This window comes from Globicephala melas, chromosome 8, assembly GCF_963455315.2.
Source record: "Globicephala melas chromosome 8, mGloMel1.2, whole genome shotgun sequence".
NCBI classification, from domain to species: Eukaryota; Metazoa; Chordata; class Mammalia; order Artiodactyla; family Delphinidae; genus Globicephala; species Globicephala melas.
Genome location: NC_083321.1, coordinates 95447013 through 95467730, shown reverse-complemented (window position 1 = coordinate 95467730; position 20718 = coordinate 95447013). Strand labels below are relative to the sequence as shown.

The 20718-nt window shown below is 55.9% G+C and overlaps 1 protein-coding gene across 1 annotated transcript; it reads right to left on the bottom strand.

Moving 5' to 3' along the window:
- Positions 1-373: 373 nt before the first annotated feature.
- On the bottom strand, positions 374-17859 carry OAF (out at first homolog). Its single transcript, XM_030839310.2, has 4 exons — positions 17071-17859; positions 3145-3279; positions 2077-2257; positions 374-1381 (listed from the first exon to the last, which is right to left on the bottom strand). The coding sequence occupies exons 1-4, from the start codon at positions 17341-17343 to the stop codon at positions 1116-1118; spliced, it is 855 nt and encodes a 284-aa protein (XP_030695170.1). The 5' UTR covers positions 17344-17859; the 3' UTR covers positions 374-1115.
- Positions 17860-20718: the final 2859 nt, after the last annotated feature.

Genomic DNA, 20718 nt, shown 5'->3' with positions numbered 1-20718 from the left:
ACCAACTATACCTCAATAAAATAAATTAAAAAAAAAAATCATGCCCAGGATTTGACCCCTGGAAGTCTGGTTCCAGAGCTTTCACCATATCTCACATCTCAGTCTATGTCACGGGGTCTTTTACTGCCTGGCTTGCCCATCTATGTATGTCTCATCTTCTTAAGCGCAGAAATTTTGTCATATCTTTTCCTAATAATACCCACCCCCATCTACATCCTCTCCCCCCAACACAAGGCTGAGCACACAGTAGGTGCTTTAGGAGTTGTTGTCCCAAGATGGGTCACCAAGAGCACAGGGACACTTCTCCTGACGCCAGGTGGCAGCATTGGCCAAAAGTTCTCTCAGAACTCCGAGTCTAGAGCTATCAGCCAAGTAACAATTTAAACTTTTATTTCTGGTACAAACGATAAATACTTTGCATTAAAAATCTGGGATTCAAGTTTTCCTCATACTTCATGCTCCCTCCCTGCCCCAAAACCTTACAAAAATATTTCTGCTTCGAGGATGCAAGCCGGCTCCAGCTCCCTCGGCAAAGTCCAGGTCTGCGGAAAGGCACCTGTGGTCTGTCTCGGGGTGGGGGGGCCCCCAGCTGGCCCCCGGGCAGCCTCAGAGGCCAGTAGTGAGAGAAGCGTGTTGAGATCCGCTGTCGGCGCTGCCCCCTCCCTGGGGCAAGGATCCCCTCCCTGTTGGGCAGCGGGAAGGTGCACAGGGGCCAGCTCCTTCTGGAGGGTGGGGCAGGGGGCTGGGCGTGGGGAGGTGGGTGTCACAGGCATCGACACCTTCCAGGGTCTAAACCTGCAAAGAGTTAAATAGAGTCACGCGGTCCTATTTTGGTTGCTTGAAAGCGAACATTTCAGGGGAGATGCGGGGGTCAAGCTTGGAGAACCCCCTTCTCCCTCCGTCCCCATGGGAGTGGGGGGCTGCCTTCATGAGTTAACCCCTGCCGTGCCACACCCCTTTTCACAGTGACAAGTCGGGGGCCAGAGGCTCCGGGATTAGGAGGGAAGGAACAGCAATAAGGCCTCGGTTGGGGGTGGCCACGCCCTCTGGCGGCTGGGGGAGGAGCAGTGGGCCCCGAGCAGCTGCCTCCGGGACCAGCCCTCATCCCGAGCCGGCTAGGGGTCCTCATCCCAGAGGCACAGCTGCCTCTGAGGCACGTAGAAGTCGAAGCTGTAGCTCTTCTGGCAGCTGCGGATGCCACACTTGTAGGGTGTTGGGCGGTCACGGCCGTGGCAATACTTGAGCATGCAGGGGTACCAGGCCAGGCTCAGGCCGTAGCGGCAGACGCAGGGCTTCCCGCGGTCCCCCACCTGCCCACAGCGAGGCAGCAACATCTGCTCTGAGGCCTTGGGCAGGGCCTCGAACACGAAGCTGTCCACACCTGGGGGAGAAGGCGGAGGTCAGAGATGGGGGAGGGGAGGGGACCTCCTGGCATGACCCCTTCAGGCATCCTGGCACCCCTATGGGCTAAGTGTTATCATCCCTGTTTTACAGATGGGAAAACCGGCCCAGAGAGGTTTAACTATCTGGCTGAGGTCACACAGTAGGTAGGGGAGTCAGGACTGAATCCCAGGTCTGTCTGACTTCAGGACAGTCCTGGGGAAGGTGACCCAGAGATGGGCCAGCAGTGAGGTCCCATAGGCCGGAAAGGCAGGGACCGTGCAAAGATGGGAGGCGTTCTCAAGGATCCTGGGAAGGTGTGAAGGGAAAGAGAGGAGCTGATCTCTGAGAGGTGGCAGCTGGGAATGGGCATCTTTGGGCCCCATCCAGACCCTGGTTCCTGTTCCCGTGTCCCACGACAGAAGGTTCCATCTGTGTTCTCACTAAGGGCAGGGCTGATGGGGGCTTTGCCTGGGCATTCCCTCCCCGGGGCCTAGCAGAGTCACAGTTCTCCGCGTCCCTACCTGGAATTGGTTCCTTTCATCTGCTGACTCCTCTCAGTAAAGAGCCACACAGGCATCACTTCCTCCAGGAAGCCTTCCCTGACCAGTCCCAGCTGGGTTTAGACCTCCCATATCTCGTCATTGCTTCCCATCATATCTGAGACGATACGGCAGCGGGCAGCACCCAGCTGACCTTGCTCCAGCCAGAACCGGACGTCCTCCTGGCGGGTGTAGATGGCATCCGCGGCCTCGGCACACACGTTGCGGAGATGGGGGCTCAGCAGGCCCCCCTGGCTGAAGTTCACGGTGACGTCCATGTGCATCTGCTCCAGGCCCCGCACCTCCTCAGCCTGCCGCACTGCCCGTGGATTTTTCTGCGTGGAGGAGAAGAGCTGTTCCCACCCGGCCTCAGAAGGCCCCCTGCCCACTCTTTCCCTGGTCGCTGAGAGTCAGACAAGCCCACGCCGGCTGTCTTCGGATCCTTGGGGCCACCGGCAGGGTGGCAGTCAAGGGGCACCCAGCCCCCTTCCAACTGGCGGAGAAACTGATACCCAGGGCACAGTCGAGCCTTTTCAGCCAGCGGCCGCCCGGGCTGACCTCTGGGGCCTGAGGGAGAATTCTGACCCGTTGCTGGGGGGTGGTGTTGGAAGTGGGCAGGCGAGGCGAACTGTCCCAGGGTCAGTGACCTCTGGGGCCCCGTATTCTCCAACATCCAGGCAACTGAGTCACTCTGGGAAAGGCAGGTAAAAGGGAGGGGCCTCGGACAGCTCCTGCTGGGTAGTTCAGGGAAATTAAATGAGGCCGGGGAGAGGCCCGGGGTCCAGGAAGGGACCGGGAGAAGGGCAACAGGCTGAGGGTTTCAAAGGCCGCACTGAACACTTAACATGCACTCTCCCACTTAATTCTCACCATAACCCATCTCTCAGTAAGAAAACAGGGGTTTTGAAGGCGAGGTGACTTGTCCAGCGTCACCGGGACGATGAGTGGTGGCCCTCGGCCTGGAGGCAGATCCGACCTGCCTCCATCATAAACGGGGAGGAGCTGAGATTAGGGGACTGGCAGAAGCTGGGAGATGGTGGTTCAGGGCAGATTAGGGATCTGGGGTTATGGGGTCAGGTTTGGCATATTTAAGGGGTTCAGGACTAGAGGGTAAGAGTGGGGTGCCGGCAATCAGGTGGGAGACTGAGGCTGGGGTAGGGTCCAGGCCAGGAGTCAGCTGCAGGGGTGAGGGCTCTGGGTCAGGTCCAGGGTGGGCACTCACCTGTCGGAGCTTGGCCATGGCCTCGCTGGGAATGATCTCATTGTGGTGCAGCCGGGTGGCAAAGCAGAGGGCCTGGAACTGGCTCTGCCCCTTCTCCAGCTCCCCTAGGATCAGGGCCCGGAAGATCTTCACATCCTGATGGAGAAGAGCAGAAGAATGGGAACCGGCCAGAGGGGGCGGGGCCTCCTCACCAGCCCACCCAGTGCTCAGCTCAGACCCTGCAGAGGACACAGGCCTGGACGCTGCCCTGCAATAGACGCCTCCCTCTTGCCGGCATGGAAAATTTTCTCTTTCCCGTTTAAACCTGTGACTTAAAAGAAAGAACATGCCCCAGATGTTCCAAAGCCTCCTGGAAAATTCACACAGGGAACTGCTGGAAAGCTTTCCAAAACAAAATTGTTTAAAAGTACAGAACGTCACCTTAAAGGAAACAGCACCCTTTTCGGCTCCTGGTTCATTCATAGCTGATGCTTCCCCTTGGTGGTACCCCCATATCACCCTGATCAGGGTGAGTCAGGGCCCCTACAACCACCCGACTACGGCATCATGGGAGAGGGCTGCATTTTTACAAGTACAGATTCTAGAGTTTCTCTCGCTGACTTTCCCATTCAGTAGGTTTGGGGAGAATGCCCCCGGTGCTTCTGGTCAGCCAGGCTCCTAGCCACCTGCATCTCAGATGGAGGTAGTGGGGTCAGGGTGGGGTTAAGGGCAAGACACAGCAGCAGCTGTTGCAGGCTTCTGGCCTGAGGGAGCTGGGCTGGCTCACCTTTCCCCTTCCCTCTCCACTTCCCCTTTCCCCTCGGGGTTACTAATGGCACTACCAGCAGGCCAAGGGCTCTTTCCTGTCACTGATTCACTGCATGAATCAGAGAGGCTGGGGGGGGGGCAGAAGGAGAAGGGAGAAGGGCGGTGGGATCGGGTCCCCTTCCCAATCTGGCTGCTGGAACCCTGGGTACCTGAGGTGTCCCTTGCTCTCACCCATCTCTGTGCCTTGGCTAACAGCTCGCGGTGAGAAGTCAGCAGGTCCCAGTCAGAAGTGGTCTGAATACGTCAAGAGCCCCCCTGCGAGAGACCCAAGCCACAACGATGGCTCTCCTCCAGGAACCCCAATGGCCCTGCACCAGCACGGAGGGTATATAGCCCTGTGTAGCTATGCATCCTTCAGTGTCCGTGCCCTGGCCTCGCCCACTGAGAGCCCCCATTCACTGAGCACTTACTGTCCATGTGCCAGAGTGAGATGCTCTGAGAACAGGGTCTGAGGGTCCCCCTTGGATTCCAGTAGAGGCAGCGAGGGGCCCAGGGTTCCACTCCAAGTCTACACTGTATTAGCCGGCATACAGGTCTATCTCCCACCTTCTCTAAGCCTCGTTTGTGAAATGGGGATGATGCCACTTTTTTTTTTTTTTTGTGGTACGCGGACCTCTCACTGCTGTGGCCTCTCCCGTTGCAGAGCACAGGCTCCGGATGCGCAGGCTCAGCGGCCATGGCTCACGGGCCCAGCCGCTCCGCGGCATGTGGGATCTTCCCGGACCGGGGCATGAACCCGCGTCCCCTGCGTCGGTGGGCGGACTCTCAACCACTGCGCCACCAGGGAAGCCCAAGGGGATGATGCCACTTTTACCTGGAGGCTTATGGTGACGACTAAATGAGTTAGTGTGGAGGGAAAGCACAGCAGAATGTCCGCCCGGAGTACGTGCTCAGCGGTGCTAACCGGGGCCACTGTCATCACTGCATGTGACCAGCAAGTGTCCCAGGTGATCTGAAACTAGTCAGTGCTGTCCTCACACAAACCCCCATGCCCTTTGGAAGTCCTCTGACTCTACAAGGACATTTCCCTACTTCCTTTCACTGTAAATGATCTCTGGAACATTGAGGGGTGGGAGTGTCCGGGGAGATTTTCCGCCAAGATTGCAGCAAGGGAAACTGAGACCCAGCTGGTGAGAAAGGTTCCATAAGGTTCCTCATGGTCCCAGACTTGCAGGCAAGGTGAATCAGAGCTCGGATAACCTCAGCTTCCTCTCCACAGGAAATCCACTCTCGGGCCACGAGGCTGGGATCTGCTTGCCCCGCCAGCCTGGGCCATCCAATCTTCCACCCCCTCAGGTCGTTTGAGGAGAGACTGGAGGCTGGTACACTTGTGCATTTTCTGTTCTGGGCTCAGTTCCTGCCAGGTGAGACTTGATACCAGACTTTCCCTCCCAGGGCTGAGTCAGGCGGATGTCCCTGGCAGGACCCCCAGGCAGGATCCAAGTTCCACCTCCGGGGTAATTTCAGCAATGACCCTTTAGAAGAACCCATCTGGTATATTCACAGCATCTTCTCCAATACCACAGGCACGTGTCACCGCCTGTGGTCTGAGGGATGCCCCAAGTGGCCTCGTTGCTTGGATATCACCCGTCTACCATTAGCAGGAGAAAGAATTTGAACTTTTAGACCAGACCAGGGGGCGAACAAAATCTGTTAGAGTATTTTCCCTGCTTCTGTATTAAACAACAACGTCAACGACAACAACAAAACGCTACCAAAATGGGAACTTGACTGGGGGTGAAGCGAGGGGATGAGAATTATTTTGTTGAGATAGATTTCCTCTATATCTCCTATTTATTTGTGTAGGACAAAGCTGTATTGAAGTTTATAACTGGAAGGGACAAGTCATTGTTACCATGAGTCAAAAAGGATGTATCGTCCGGTTTAAAATCTTTATAGCAAGAGGAGATAGGAACTATGATTATTACCGAGTTTGGAATGGATAACTTGCTCAAGGTCATGGGACCAAGAGGAAATGTAGTCAGAATTTTAACCCAGGCAGTCTGACTCCAAAACCCAAGCTCTCACAGCCACAATGCACAGCTGCGTCCTAAATCAACGAGTTCAATTTCTTTGATGCCCAGTTAAAGAAACTAAAGCTCAGGCCCAGAGAGAAAGTGTGGTCTGCCCTAGGCCACACAGCTGGCGAGCGGCAGAGCCAGGATGAGAAGGCAGTGCCCTCTTCTAGCTGTGCCCGTCGGCGGTGGTCTGTATGTCCTCTGCAGACCTGCCCTGGGAACGTGGCGGCTCCTATCCAGGGCTCTGTGTGACTAACAGACAACAGCATCTGACGCAAACATCAGGGTAAGATGATGCAGGATCACCCGTCTAAGCCCTCTGCCTGCCCTGCCCAGAGCCTCTTTAAACCCTGAATTCTCCAGCCTTCTTAATCCTATGTCTCCGGGAAACCATACTCCATGCGCTGAGCCCCGGGAGGGAGACAAGCGGCCCAAGCATCTGGATCTCTGGCTCCGTCATCATGACCAGTGTCCCTCCTACCTTCTACTCCCCACACCTCAGACTCACTACTAAGGTTCCAGGGCCCCCTTTCCCTCCAGCACAGAGGGCAGGGCAGGGGGAGAGGTCTCCCTGCTCCAAGGAACATCTGGCCAAACGCTAAGCCCAGGCCAGATGGATGCCTGGCTCCCAGGTTCCCTGCTCGCCCGAGAGTCCCCTGGGATGGTCCACCCAGACAGAGGTGCCCTAACCCCCAAGGCAAGACCACACAGCTGGGGAAGAGTCCATGGCAGGCTCCCCAGGCCCAGGACTCAGGCTAGGGTTCCCAAGATGGGCAGTTTCTATAAGGCTTCTTCTCCCACGAGCTCCCAGGAAACTCCAGCCCACCAGGAGCCAGGCCACCAGGAAGAAGTGGAGTGGCCAGTACTAGGGCTGAAACTGGGCCACACAGAGCGTATGGCCACGGAGAGAGCATTTGCTGAAGTCCTTTGGGGGTGGTTTTAAGGTTCCCGAAGAGCATGGTAGTTAAGAGCAAAGGCTCTGGAGCCAGTGCTGGCCGCGTCCAGATCCTGGCTTTGCTGATATGGGCCCTGTAACCCTGAGGGATTTACTTAACCTCCCTGTATCTTAGTTTCCACATGTGTAAAATGAGTACAACTAACAATACCTACACCTCAAGGGATTACTGTGAGGAAAAATGAGTGAAAGGTCTCAGAACAGAGTGGGCCGGATTCCTTAAGTTTCTCTATTATTGCTACAATCCCTGGCCTTGCTCCAGCTGTGATCTACTCCAGACCTGCAGAGGCAGGACAAAAAATTTTTCTCCCAGAGATGTACCTGAGGCCCAGAGAAGTCAGGTGGCTGCTGGATCTCGCAGGTAGTCTGTGGGAGGGCACTGATTACACAGGGCAGAGCCTTCACGGGCGCCAGGGCGGGGCAGGGGAGTGGGCACGGCCAAGGCCAAGGCTCCTGTCTTAAGGGGCTCATAGGAGAGGCTGACCTACAACTGATGTCGGCGCACTATGATAAGGCCTAGGGTGAGGTTTATGCAAAATGCTATAGGGCAAAGGATGGAGGAGGGAGCGTTTTTGTCCCCTTAGGGATGGGCCTGGGAGGGGTGGAGGGAGGAAAGGCTTCCTAGAGAGAAGGACATTTCAGTGGTTCTGGACAGTCAAAGGATGGGTGGCTTTCTAGCAAAGAGAGAGGCATGTACAGAAGATGGGAAGGTACCAAGGCCTCTTAATGCCCCCACCCCATCCCTCCCTCCACGCTACTGTCACACAATCTGGCCCAGTGCCCTTCCAAGGCTCCTTTTGTCCTCACCATAAAGTGTACCCCCCAGAGGCTGAACCAAAGAGATGGCGGTTCCCAGAATGAGCGAGGCCATGAGCTGACGCCTCTGCCAGGGATGAGCTGTCCCCTTCTGCCCATCATCCTTCAGGACTCAGTTCAAATGCATCCGTCACCCCTGCCCTCACCAACCCTCCAGCAGAGTTGGCCAGGCCCAACCCCTAGCCTCCAGAGCACGAATCTCACTGTGTCTGCAATGATCTCTTTCCTTCCAGACTCAATTCCTTGAGGCTGGGAGAGTATCTTATTTGCAGTGTATCCCCACCCCCTGAATACAGCAGGCGCTCAGTACCTATCTGGAAATGAATAAATGAAGCACTGAGTGGGCAAACAAGAGCAGGCCAGGGTGCTGAGGAAAGGGAGGGGGGTACCGGGGAGGGGAGGGCTGGGTGTGGAAGGAGGAGGCTGGCCGGCAGGAGGGCAGGGCACAGTGTCCGAGAGCCCAGCCAAAGAAGTCTGAGCTTCATCTAGCAGATCACTGGGTGTCATCGCTGGGTTTTGAGCCAGGGTAGGACGTGAATGGATCTCTGGCTTAGAGCTGAATCAGAAACTCGAGCTGTGCTGGGCCAGTGTGCATCTGACCTAAATGCCTCGGCAGAGGGCCCCGTCCTCATGCAGCGTCTTCTGCCTGGGCAACACGTGCCCCAGGCCCTTCGTGTTGCGCCCCAGCCCCAGACGGGGCTCCACTTATTTATGCAGCGTCCTCAGGGTCTGGCACAGAGCTGAGAATGGACCAGCGCTCTGGGGCCTCCATCAACCCCCTCGCCTCCAAAAAGAAGACGGCTCTTTCTTCTTGGGCTTCCTTGTAACTGGGCTTCTGCAGGCTGGTCGTCCTACAGCTGTAATTTGGGCCTCTAGAAGATTTAGGGGATCATTTAGTTCATGCTCCAGTGAGGTTCCAGCAGGGGACGTGACCTTCAAGGTCACACAGCTGCAGAGTCAGGCCCAGGAGCCCAGATCTCCTGACTCAATCCAGTGATCCTTCTGCTCTTCCGAGCTCCCCCTGCCCCGAGCCCCTTCCCCAATATTCTGTTCTTCTGTGCGTCCACTCCCTGCCACGCTGCCAGAGAGCCACTGTATCTCACAGAGAGAAGGCTGTTCTGGGAAGAGCAGGGGGCAGCTCTCTGCACTTCCAAGAGCAGTCGGTCCATGCCAGGCCTCTGCTGCTGCCTTCCTGGGGAGAAGCTCCAGGGAAACCTCAGTGCTGGGGATGGGTGGCAACCCCACAGACGGAGCCCACCGGAGCGCTGACGGCTGTGACGCGGTCACATCAGCCCAGCTGCCGGCTTCCAGCCTTAGATGAGACTGAAAGGGGGAAACAGACCTCTCTCTTGCTTCCGCTGCTGTGGGGTTTTATGTTACTCACAGCCAAGTCAAATCGTAACTGGACGCACAGACACTTGCTTTCCCCCATTCATGGGTCCCATGGCCATAATCTTTCACCCAGACGTGCTGATCCTCCCACCACCTCCCACCCCTCACCCAGCGGCACCCAGGCCCCCCAGGCCCCTCCCGCCAGGGCCCACGCCGTGGCTCGGCTGTACGGTCCCTCCTCCCTCACACCGTTGCTCCTAGGAGCACGTTTCCTCCCTCACAGCCTCTCCCGGGAGACTCCCCACCTCCCCCTTTCTCTCAGTCACACGTGGCAGCCCTCACAGATTGTCTCACAGGCCCACCTCCTTCCGACAGTCTCTCCCACACCCTCCCTCCCTCCTTGAATTCCCCCAAAGTCTCACACGCCACGTCTCACACCCCATCTCACACACAAGCCTCTGCACACATGCTGTTACACTCCCCTGCCTTGCACACCCCCTCGTGGGCATCCTCTCCTACGTTCGTTCGCTGCCCCAGCCTCAGCCTGGCCGACCTCCCCTCCTCCTCTGCCTTCCTGTCACCCTCACAGGGGCCTTCCTCAGCCCCCCAGTGGGGAGCAGTGGGGGGGGCTGTCCTGCCTCAGACCTTGCTGTCAGCCCAGCCTTGCACCACAGGGGACCTGAAAACTAAGAGGGCCTGACGGCGGAGCTGCCCTTCCCTCCAAGCCCCTCTCCCAGCCCAGCTCTGTGCCACGGCGGCTGCACAGCCCAGGCTGAAGGCCACCTCTCCAGGATCTCCACAAAGCACCAACTCCCCTTCCTCTTTGCCCCTGGACGGCTGGTGCTGTCTCCTGGGAGTTTCCTCTACCATCTTGGTCTCCTTCCTGTCGTCACACCGGACTGTGTGATTCTGAGGCCCGGGCTGAGCCAACCCAAGTATTTATGGCACTGCTCCTGGCTGGGGCTGCTTTATGGCTAGAGAGGAGCGAACTTCACTGCACTGGGGAGGTGAGGGGTCGCCCTGGAGGGGCAGCCAGGAACCAACGCCCTCTTCTCCCCATGCTGGCTGCCCCGGGGCACACTCAGGGGCACCTTGGCCCCTCTGCCCTGTCTCTCCAAGCAGGTGCAGAGGCAAATGGACTCAACCCAAAGCCAGGCCGAGCACATTCCCTGGCCGGTGCCCGGGACATAGGCCGCCCCTATTACGAGATGCCTGCAGACCCTCAAGGCTAGGCCCGGACAGAGGCTTCTTGTTACGGGTGCCACGACCAGCTGGGGGCAGTGCCGCCTGCCCCCTCCCAGTGCCCCCCAGTGCTCTGTCAGCCAAATCCCAGAGGTCGCCAGTGTCCCGACTGCCCCTGGAACAACGTGTGGCTGTATGTGGATCAACTGCGCCCCAATGTCCTGCTGACTCAGGGCTCCCGAGGCGGGTGCCACGCTTCCCTCTCACCTGCATTCCCAGCCCCAGCCCCGCCCCCAGCCCTTCGTGGGAACCTCGGTGGCAGCCACTTCAGCGCTTGCCAGCTGAAAGGACGGGAATCCTAATAATGCTCTGGTCCCCAGAGCAGGAACCATCTGCTTAACGGCCTGAGGAAGCAGGGCTGGGGCCCCGGCTAGAACTGCTACTTCTCTTCTCACGTGCCCTCGCTGGCCTCTGCTTCGCTGAGGCCTCTTACTCACTTCTCACAACACGCCTGCCAGCATCACACTGTGTTTGTGTCATGTCTGAACCTGGGGCTCAGAGAGGTTACGCGATTTGTCAAGTCACACAGCTGGGAAAGGGCAGAAAAATGTCTAGTGAGTGCTCAGTAGTATCTGTGAGATGTTTTAAAAATGGTCCCCTCACCCCCACCCGCCATCTCTCCAGAGGCCGTGGCGGGAGGGGAACGGGGAGTGTCTCAGGCCCTGTGAAGGGGTCAAAACTTAAAATTCGTGGGAGGGGTGGGGTGGGGGAATTGTGATGAGCCTGGGGGAGGGGTACAGCCCAAATCTGTACAGAGGAGGTTTTCTCTGTAGATCTGTTCCTCTGCACCAAGGCTCTTTTCAGTCTCCTTCTTTCCTCTCCCCTCCCCTATTCAGGTTTCTTCAGCCTTCTAGAAGGAGCCCACGTATATGCCATAGTGGCACAGGCGGTCAGAATACAGTGGAAGGCTCCCTGGGTCCCAATCTTGGATCATTAGTTATTGATCTCGTCCAAGTCACTTCATAGCTCTGAGCCTCAGTCTGCACGTCTGCAAACTGGAAGCCATACCTGCTGCACGATGTAGTGGTGAGGATCGAAGGAGGCCAGGTGTGTGAAAGCAACTGTCAGTGTGTGATCCGACAGCTCAGACATATGTGATTCTTACCTCAAAGCTGGCCTCTGTTGCTCCACCATCACCACCTCTGTGTACCCTGGGAAGCCTCGTAGGAAGAACCTCACTTCTGCCTCTCCCCGTCATCCCAACAGGCCACTTACTTGTCCCAGGTGGCAGTCCTCACTGCCTGACCCGGGATCTTTTGCCAGGACTCCATCTGGACATAGGCATTCGGCGGGTGGGAGATGCTTGCCAGACTCCAGGAGCTGGGCTGAACCTCGGGGCAGGGCTGCTGATCCCTGATGCGGGGAGGAATTCCTCAGACATGGCAGAGGGACTGCTGTTAGACCGGAAGGTTCCATGGACACAAGCCGGATCATTCTTTCTGGTGACTTCTCATGAACCGCCAGGGTGGGGAAATACCCTGGATACCAAAAAACCCTGGGCCTCTCCTGTAAGCACCTCTACTGCCCTCTGTTCCCCCAAAAGACATCCTCTCCAACAAATACCCCTACTACGAATCACCAAACTGCAGGGTAGGGGGAGACTGGACTCTAAGAGTTTGTCCTGCCTGACAGTCCCGTGATGTGATATCCCGTTAGAATAAACAGCCTCCGGCAGCCACATGGCCATTTGCACATTCCACATCTTTGCTGACTACCTCTCACAGGCTGAAGCTGCTCCCCGCACCAAGGCGGGGAGCCCCAGGGCAGGGACGCTGGTGCTCTCTGGACCATCGGGGCCCAGAGCAGGGCGCAAGTTTCCCATCCCTCTGGGTCCCTCAGAGTGACCTCGAGCTCACCCACCCTGTTATACGGCTTCCCCTATCTTGGCGCCAGCCCGAGGCCCCTCTTGACCCCCTCCCTCTACACATTGGATATGGCTCCTTCCTCCCGTTGCAGCCTTGACCCCCCCAACCCCCACGCAGCTGCTCAGGACTTTCTCTTATCTTTCAGCCCCACCCTCCCCTTCCAGTCAGCACCAAACCGCTTGAGCATGACTCATCCCCTCCCACAGCTTTTAGACACTCACACTGGGAGACAGAGGGGAAAGAGATACTTGGACGGGCACAGCAGCCTGGGGGACGGGGACCAACAGGGCTGTCAGACCAAAAGCCGGGATGGTGCCACGCCCGCTATTAATATGCCCAGTAAGTCTGTACATCCGGGTATAATTACATACGTGGGCTTTGGATTCTCAAGAAGAGCACTGCCTGTTGACAGTGTGTGATGAATTTTAGTTCCTGCACTGAGGGCACGGAGAATTAAGCCTCGATATGCTGTTGAAACACATTAGGGACTATTGCGGGTAGAATGACAGGTTTCAACGAAGTGACTGAGTTTGGGATCTACCTTCATTTAACAGTCTAACCTGAAACCTCCTGCAAGCCCCTTCTTCCCTGGAGCAGCTATGCCAATGCTTCCCAAACTTTGCTGCTCATTGGAATCACCAGGGGCTCTTTAAAATTCTGGCTGCCTGGCTCCTAGCCTCAGACAGTCGGACTTAATTAGTCTGGCTTCGGGGTTTTCTAAAGCTCCCTCCCCAGGCGATTCAAATGTGCAGCGAAGCCTGGGAGTCACTGAGCTCTAGCACTTTGAGAGCTGCAGCCTGATCTGCTGGACGGGCAGCAGCCTGTGGGCAGGGCTTACAGTAACTCACGATGGTGATTCGGTAGCTCCAGGCTGCTTGTGGAGTTCGTCATCCTTGCCCGGGCTCCAGGCTACATACGTGTCCTAGAGCAGGTGGATTACTGTTACAGCTTTACTGGCTTCAGGTCCAGTGTGGCTGTGTGGGGAGGGCCAGGCCATGTTAGAGACCCATCCCGGCAGACGCAAACAGGGAGGGTGGAAGGGGTGGGGGGGTGGGGTGTGTGTGTGTGTGGGTGTGGGTGTGGGTGTGGGTGTGGGTATGGGTGTGTGGTGAGATCATCCAGACAGAGGGCTGCATTGCATCCAGCACAAGGGGCCTTGCTGCTGCCCTGAGTAGACGGACAGGACAGGGATGGCTGCTCCCTGCTGGGGGGCTGGCCAGCAATTTTGGAGTGTGATGGTTAACTTTATGTTTCCACTTCACTGGGCTAAGAGATGCCCACATAGGTGGCAAAATATTATTTCTGGGTGTGTCTGTGAGGCTGTCTCGGAAAGATATTAGCATTTGAAGTAGCAGGCTGAGTAGAAGGTGGCCCTCACCAGGGTGGGTGGGCATCATTCAATCTGTTGAGGGTGTGAATAGAAGAAAAAAGGTGGAGGAAGGGCAAACTTGCTCTCTCTGTGTGAGCTGGACATCCATCTTCTCCTTCCCTCAGACATCACTGCGCTTGGTTCCCAGGCCTGTGGACTTAGACTGGGACCACACGGGCCTTCCTGGGCCTCCAGCTTACAGATAGCAGACCGCGGGACTCAGCCTCCGTAACCGTATGAGCCAACCCCTCATGATAAAATCTCTTTCTGTAGATCTGTATTTCTACCCTACTATTTCTGTTTTTCGGGAGAACTCTGACTAATAAATGGAGCTTCAAAGAGAAGCTTATGATGAAGGATTAAGGCTCTTCCAGGCTCAGTGCTGACCTTCTGTGTGACTTTGGATCGGTCATTCAACCCCTTTGCACCCAGGCTTAGCAGGGAAGGTCCATGTTGAGATGCGATGTGGACTATGATTATGAAAGTTACTGGCTTCTACTTCTGGAGCACTGAGTACAGCCGCTGACACACTGAGTATTTCATATGCATTGCCCTGTGTAGTTCTCACAATGGCCATGGGATCGGTACCATTATTATCCCCATTTTACAGATGAAGAAATGAAGGCTTGGACAGATCAGGTAGCTTGCCCAGGGTTAAACCAGGTCTGTCTCATTTCAGTCTGGACTGTCTCCCAAATGTGCCAAATGGCCAACGTCACTATTCCCAAGTGGACTAGGGACTGTTTCCAAACCACCCCAAATGGATTTGGTACATGAAACAAAAGAAACACCACATCCAGGACTTTTTCCTACAGGAAAAGTCATTACTTCTAGATAGAAGCTTCTCGTGGAAAGCTGCCAGAGATCTTGAGGACTGGGCGGGCAACAAGAGAGGTGACCCACCCCAGAAGGATCCCGTATAAAAGCTGCTCTGGCCAATGCAGACAGTGGACTGGGGTGGAGGTAAACCCCACTCCCAGCCTTCCCCAACTCCACCCTGCTCCAGGCCATCTGAGACACCCAGAGTTAGAGGGGACCTTGGAAAGCTGGTTCCCTTTCCATACTTTCCACTCCCAGTTCCCTCCCTTGCTGATGAAACTGGAGATGCCAGGGGTGGGTGTGAAATGCCAGCTTCTGGGTCAGAGGCTAACCTGAAAAGCACACTCTGGAAACCTGGGTGGTGGTTTGGACCGCTGTGGGGATTAAAATGTGGCTCTTAATGCCATTTGCAGCATGGATGGACCTACAGATTGTCAGACTGAGTGAAGTAAGTCAGAGAAAGAGAAATAATGCTTGTATGCGGAATCTAAAAAAAAAAAATGCTGTAAGTGAACTTATTTAGAAAACAGAAACAGACTCACAGACTTAGAGAAGGAACTTACGGTTACCAGGGGGTAAGGTTTGGGGGGAGGGATAGTTAGGGAGTTTGGGATTGACATGTACACACTGCTATATTTAAAATAACTAACAAGGAAAAAATAAAATAATAAAAAAATAGCAAAAATGAGGCTCTTACAATCAGCTCTGAATTGATTCTCTAACTGGGCAGTCAGCCCCCTACTCCACCCTCAGCCCCAATCCCCAGGCCTTCACCCCACTGCCACCCCGCCTCTCCCCTCCCCTCACCCTCAGGGTAGAGCAATAAAATCTTTCATGCTGCAGCTAGAGGCTATAAAAGCTGAGCTCTACCCCTTGACTCTTTCAACCAGTGTCCTAGCCACAGCCTTGGCTGCCAGAGAGGTGGCAGGGTCGGGGAAGTCTCTCTAGGGCTTCAGCACAGCCGTAGAACAATGTGCAGTGGGCAGGAAGGTGGGAGACTCATAGGCTGGCCTGACGCTCACTCACAAGGACAAAGGGCTTCAGTGGAAGGTCAGAAGGGAAGATCAGATCCCTGTCTCCTGGGGAGGGTCCAGCCACTATTTGGGTTTTCAAGGAAAAGAAGAGACTTGACAAAATTCCCCTGGAGTTTAAGTGGGGACTCTGGGGGTGTTCTGGCCCTGTCAGCTTCCCTCTCTCCGCACACAAACTCACCTGCCCCTACCTGAACTGAGAACCTAGCTTGGGCCTGCTGAGTGAGGAAGGGTCGCAAAGTCCTCCCCATTGTGACACTCAACCGCCCCTCCCCCCACAACCTGCCACCCGCCACTGGTCTCCCTACATCCCTTTTCAGTGAAAACTCAGTAGTCCAGGGACAGATCTCCGTCAAGCCCCACCTCCACCGTCCACAGAATCACCACCCACCCACCTGGTACTATCTTCGGGTGATTCTGCTGCATCCCTAGCTGACACTCCAAACTCTACCCTTTCCCCGCCACCCCAGCTCCCAGTCTCTAAGAGGAAGGAGAGAGAGATGGCTCAGGCAACAGTCCCACCGCCCCGGGCTTCCCCAGCTGCTGCCTATGTCATGGGCCTCACCTCTCCACTCCCCCAGAGACAGAGCCTCACAGGGCTTCTTTACCAGGAGAGGGACTTGGGGAGGGGACTTTAGGTGATCAGGAGACTCCCTTTGTGTACCTACACCTTACCCACCTTCCTCCCCTCCAGGATTCCTGCTGCTGGGTCACCGTTAGTCACTCACCGCCCTTCCAGGCCCACTTCCTGATAAGCCCAGCACCTCCACTCTCTACCCCAGCTCCAATCCTGGGGGTCCAGGCCCACCTACTGGTTCCCTCCACCACACACACACACACACACACACACACACACACACACACTCAGGAGAGGCTGTCTCTACCCACTTCCCCACAATCTAGGCCAAAACTGGGGGTTGGCCAGCCCTCCTGCCAAGGAGGGTGAGAGGCGGCACCTCTCCCATAGCCTGGGGACTCATCTGGGGCCTCTCCCCAGGTCTTCCGCTACAAGTTTCCCAGACTTTTGGACCAAAGAGGAGAAGTGGCTTGGGAGGGACATGGGACAAGCAGCTCTTCCCAGGAACCCCCTCCCCCAGCCCAGGAAAGTGAAACAAGGAGAAGTGGTACACAGCCTCCAAGATGTCAGGGCTGGGAGGCCTGGCGCCACCGGCTTGCTCTGTACAGAGGTGAGAAAGGAGGCCCGGAGAAGGAAAGGAACTTGCCCTAGGTCACACAGCGAGAACCCAGGACCTCTGATGCCTGGCCCAGGATTCTTCCCTGATAGAGCCTGAGAAAATGACTCCAAAAAGGGAGACGGGGTTATTAACATTGACTCCCTTGAAGTAAGGTCTGCACCTAGAGGGCTCTCGGAGAGTGGAGAGTTGAAAGACGAAGTGGGGAGCTGGTCTGGTGGCCTGGGCACCCAGAGAGAAGAAGTGAAAGGCTGGAGGGGAGAATCGGAAAGGCAGCAGAGCAGTTCGTGGGGGAGAATGAAGGGCCGGGTCTAGGCGCTGGGGAACAGGGCAAAGAGGTGTGGATAAGAGCCCGGCGTGACCTTGGCTAAGTCGCGTCCTTCTCCTGGCCCAGTCTTCCGTCTGCTGGCCTCGGTGCGACTGGGACCCCGGAGCGCTCAGGCACGCAGGTCCCCCCGGGGCGAGCGAGGGTGCCTCACCTTCTTGAAGTCGGCGGTGAAGGAGATGAGGGTGCCGTCGGGCTTGCGCAGCTCCAGGCTGATGCTGTCGGCGTCGCTGTCCGCCTGCAGGCTCTCCTCGGTCACCTGGCCGTCGGGCAGCCGCACGCGGACCCGCAGCTCAGACGGCGCGCCAGCCCCGGTCCCTGCGCCCTCGCCGCGCGGCGCCCCCAGCAGCTGCATAAGCACCGGCAGCAGCAGGAGCAGCAACGCAGGGGACGCCGGGGGGACCCCGCCGCGGCCGGGTGGGCGCATCCCCGGGGACCGCCGCCGCCCTCGCGGTCCCGGCGCGCCGCGGGGGGGCGGGGAACGGCTCGGCCAAACTTCGCCCTAACTTGGAGGCTAGTTCGCGGCGCCGGGGCGCGGCTCCCCTAGGGGCTCAGCCGCGGGGCGCCCGCGACGAGGCGCCGACGCACGTGGGCTGCGCTCCGTCGCGCGTCCCCCGGCGGCTCCGAGGCGGACACCGCGCTCCCAGGGCCCGTCTGCCCCCTCGGCCCAGTGCCTTGGCTCCCACGGCCCCCGACTCCGGCGCTCCAAGACTCTGTTTTGCACTTTTCATTCAATCCCACCCCCCGTCACTTCCTTCAGAAAACAGAAACCACCAGGACCTGCCTTAAAGAGACCGCGCACCTCTCGGCCCTTAAAGGGCCCGCGGAGGCTCCCCGCGCTCGGCGGCGGCCACGGACGGGGGCGGCGCGGGCCGAGGGGACCGGTGCAAGGCGGCCTTGTGGGAACAGGGCTTTCTCAATCGCCCTCCCTCCCCGCCGCGCCCGGCAGCGACCGGGCTGGCCCAGGAGTTGACTCTCCCAGCAGGGGCGGGACGGGTGACTCTTCCCCCGCCTCCCTTTTTTTGGCTTGTTTTTGTGCCACGTGGATGAAAGAATCGGGCTTGGTGTTTTAGGGGTTTTGTTTGGTCTTTCAGTTTCTCTGACGCAGCGAATTTCTACAAAGCTTCTGCAAAATCAGACCTCGCCTCGCATTCAGCCTTTTGACTGCCCTGGGTCGGGAGAGAGGGGCTGGGGTTCTGCTGGCGTTGACATCCGTCAGGTGTGAAATCTTGATCAGTCGGGGCACCTCTCTGACGTGGTGGCCCTGAAAGCGCCCGCATTCTGTGAACCCCTGTGCAGTTTCTTTTCTGTCTCGTTGCCCTCACTTCCCCCATTCACGACCTTTCCCCAGTCCTGCCCACCTCCCCAGACCCCCATTCTCTCTCCCAGTAATAGGCCAAGCAGATTCAGGGAAATGTTACATTCCAGGCCACTCTGGAGAATGTCTGGGAATTCAAGATGCTCTTGACCATCAGAGGCTGTCCCACAAGCCCCAAGAAAGTAGGACTGCCCTGCCATGCACCCCAACAATGAACTGGGCGAAGGCAGGAGGGATCTGGGTTCCTGCTTTCTCTGGTTAACTGTGTGCTTTAGACACATTTAAAAAATTCTTCGGGCCTAGGTGTCCCCCTGGGTATAGTGGGAGTTGCTGAGACATACAAAGTCCTGCCAATCCCGGAAGAGACAACCCCAGGGGGATGCTCTGAACCTGGGGTTCCTTGATGTCCATTTCACTTCTGTTTATTCTAGGGCCTCCTATTCTTTCCAAGATCTTGATCACAGATGGTGAATACCCTCCTCTGCTCTGCAGCCGCCTTCCCTTCTAGGTTTTCCCCAGCACAGCGTTCTTATTAGTACCGAAGATGACAACAGGTACTCCGGCACCCAGGGACCTTGAAGACACCAGCAGACCAGATGCCCCTGAACTGCAGGGTGGGGCCCAGAATCCACCTCCTTACTGCTAACCCAGGGCTCTTCTTACTACACTTCGCTGCCTAAATTTAAGACTGAAAGTGATTCAAGAGGTTATCTAACTTGATGTTTTTCAAATTTGCCTTATCAAAAGAATCACCTAGGTGCTTGTTAAAAACACAGATAGCTGGATTCCTAAATCTAGTCCATCAGACTCCTTAGGAAAAAGAACTGAAAATTTGCATTTTAAACAAATGCCCAGTGATGCTTGATATCAGGGATGGATAGCTGGTACTTGACAGAGGGTTAAGCTTAGAGGATCTAAAACAAACAGCATCTTTCCTGGGGAAACATCCTGGTCCCAAAGGAGTTTATCTCTCCATTATGGAGATAAGGCAGGCAGTCAGAGAACAGTGGATTAGCATAAAGACTGCTCCCCTAGGGCTTCCCACTCTGAGTTGGCAGGGCTGGAGAGGTGCCCAGGGTCTCAAAACTGGCCTCCTGCCTGACAGGACCCTCATCCCAATCCAGCCTTAGAGATAGGCCTTCTCACGTGAGTCATTAGGGCCTCACCCACATTTCCTAACTTCCTCTGTTTCAGATCCTGTCCCCCATCCATCATCAACTCTGCCTCCAGCCATATTCCTAGGCCCCTTCCTCTTCGCCCCAGTGAGATCCCAGAAGTAAACAAAGAAGCCCTGTGTTTGGTTTCTTTTCTAGGTGTAGGCTGTCTTTGTCTCTATTCAGATTCTGGGTTTGGAAACAAGGGTAGAAGACCTCTTCCTACCACCTCTTACCCATAATCAATGTCCTTGTTGAGTTCAACCACAGATCAAACTAGATTTTTCTTTTAGGATAGAGAATTTGTAGTCTCACTCCACTATGTAAGCCCTCCCTCTGTCCCTCTCCTTCCTTTTGATTTTACCTGACCAACTCTTCAAGATCCAGGACAAAACTTGAGTTTCCCAGGAAGACTTTCTCAGCTACTGACCTACAACTCTGCACTATTCTCTCCTGGCTCTGAACTCCAACAATAACAATTATCATAGCAGCTACCATTCACTGTGTTCTTATTATGTCCACGTTCTGTGGCAAGCACTTTACATGTATCATCTTATTTAATTTTCGTGGCAACCCTCCAAAATATGTTCTATTCTTAGCCGCCTTTTACTGACTAGGAAACCGAGGCTTCCAGAAGTCACACAAGTAGGGGAGCCAGCAAGGATTCAAACACGAGGCCGCCTGACCACAACCCCCTTGCTTTTAACCACAATAACATCTGCCTGCCCGTGGCCCTTGCTTTCTTCCACCCCATTCGGACATGCATCCTGTGCTGTCTTCTTCTGTAATCTAATGGTTCCAAGTGTGGCAATCTTGTACCCCAGTGAGGCTGTCAGTTCAAACAGGACAGCTCTGTGCTGGGAACAGAGACTGCTTCCCTTAAACCAGCCAGGCACAGAAGCATCTATTCATCTTACACGTAAAGGCCCTCAGAGGAAGAGCTCTAACAAGCCCAGTTACTCTGACTACAACCAAACAGCCCTCATTGTCAGAACATTCTTAATGTCTAATCTCAAGCCCTCTGCCACACCATAAACCAATTTCCTTCCTTTCTGATCCCTAGTCCTAGGAAAGCAGTTGTGAGTCGTGGTTCAAAGCAAGGGCATCAGCATCTCAATCCTGGAGCTTGGCCACTCAGGAGCTGTGTGATTCAGGGAGCCTGTTTCTTCATCTGTAAAATGGGTGCATAAATGCTTACCTCACTGGGTTGTTTTAAAAATTAAATGAAACTTTATGTACAAAACACTTCACAACGTGTTTGGCATATAGTAGAGGCCCAAGAAATGGTGGCTATTATTATTTTAAACTGTTTACTCACTCCTCTTATATC

Bases quoted from the DNA above. Each gene is read 5' to 3' on its own strand.
- OAF (XM_030839310.2), bottom strand. From the start codon at position 17,343: ATGCGCCCACCCGGCCGCGGCGGGGTCCCCCCGGCGTCCCCTGCGTTG. The intron at 3,280-17,070 runs GTGAGGCACCCT...CTTCTCCATCAG, and splicing joins TCACCGCCGACTTCAAGAAG to GATGTGAAGATCTTCCGGGC. The intron at 2,258-3,144 runs GTGAGTGCCCAC...TCCTCCACGCAG, and splicing joins CCATGGCCAAGCTCCGACAG to AAAAATCCACGGGCAGTGCG.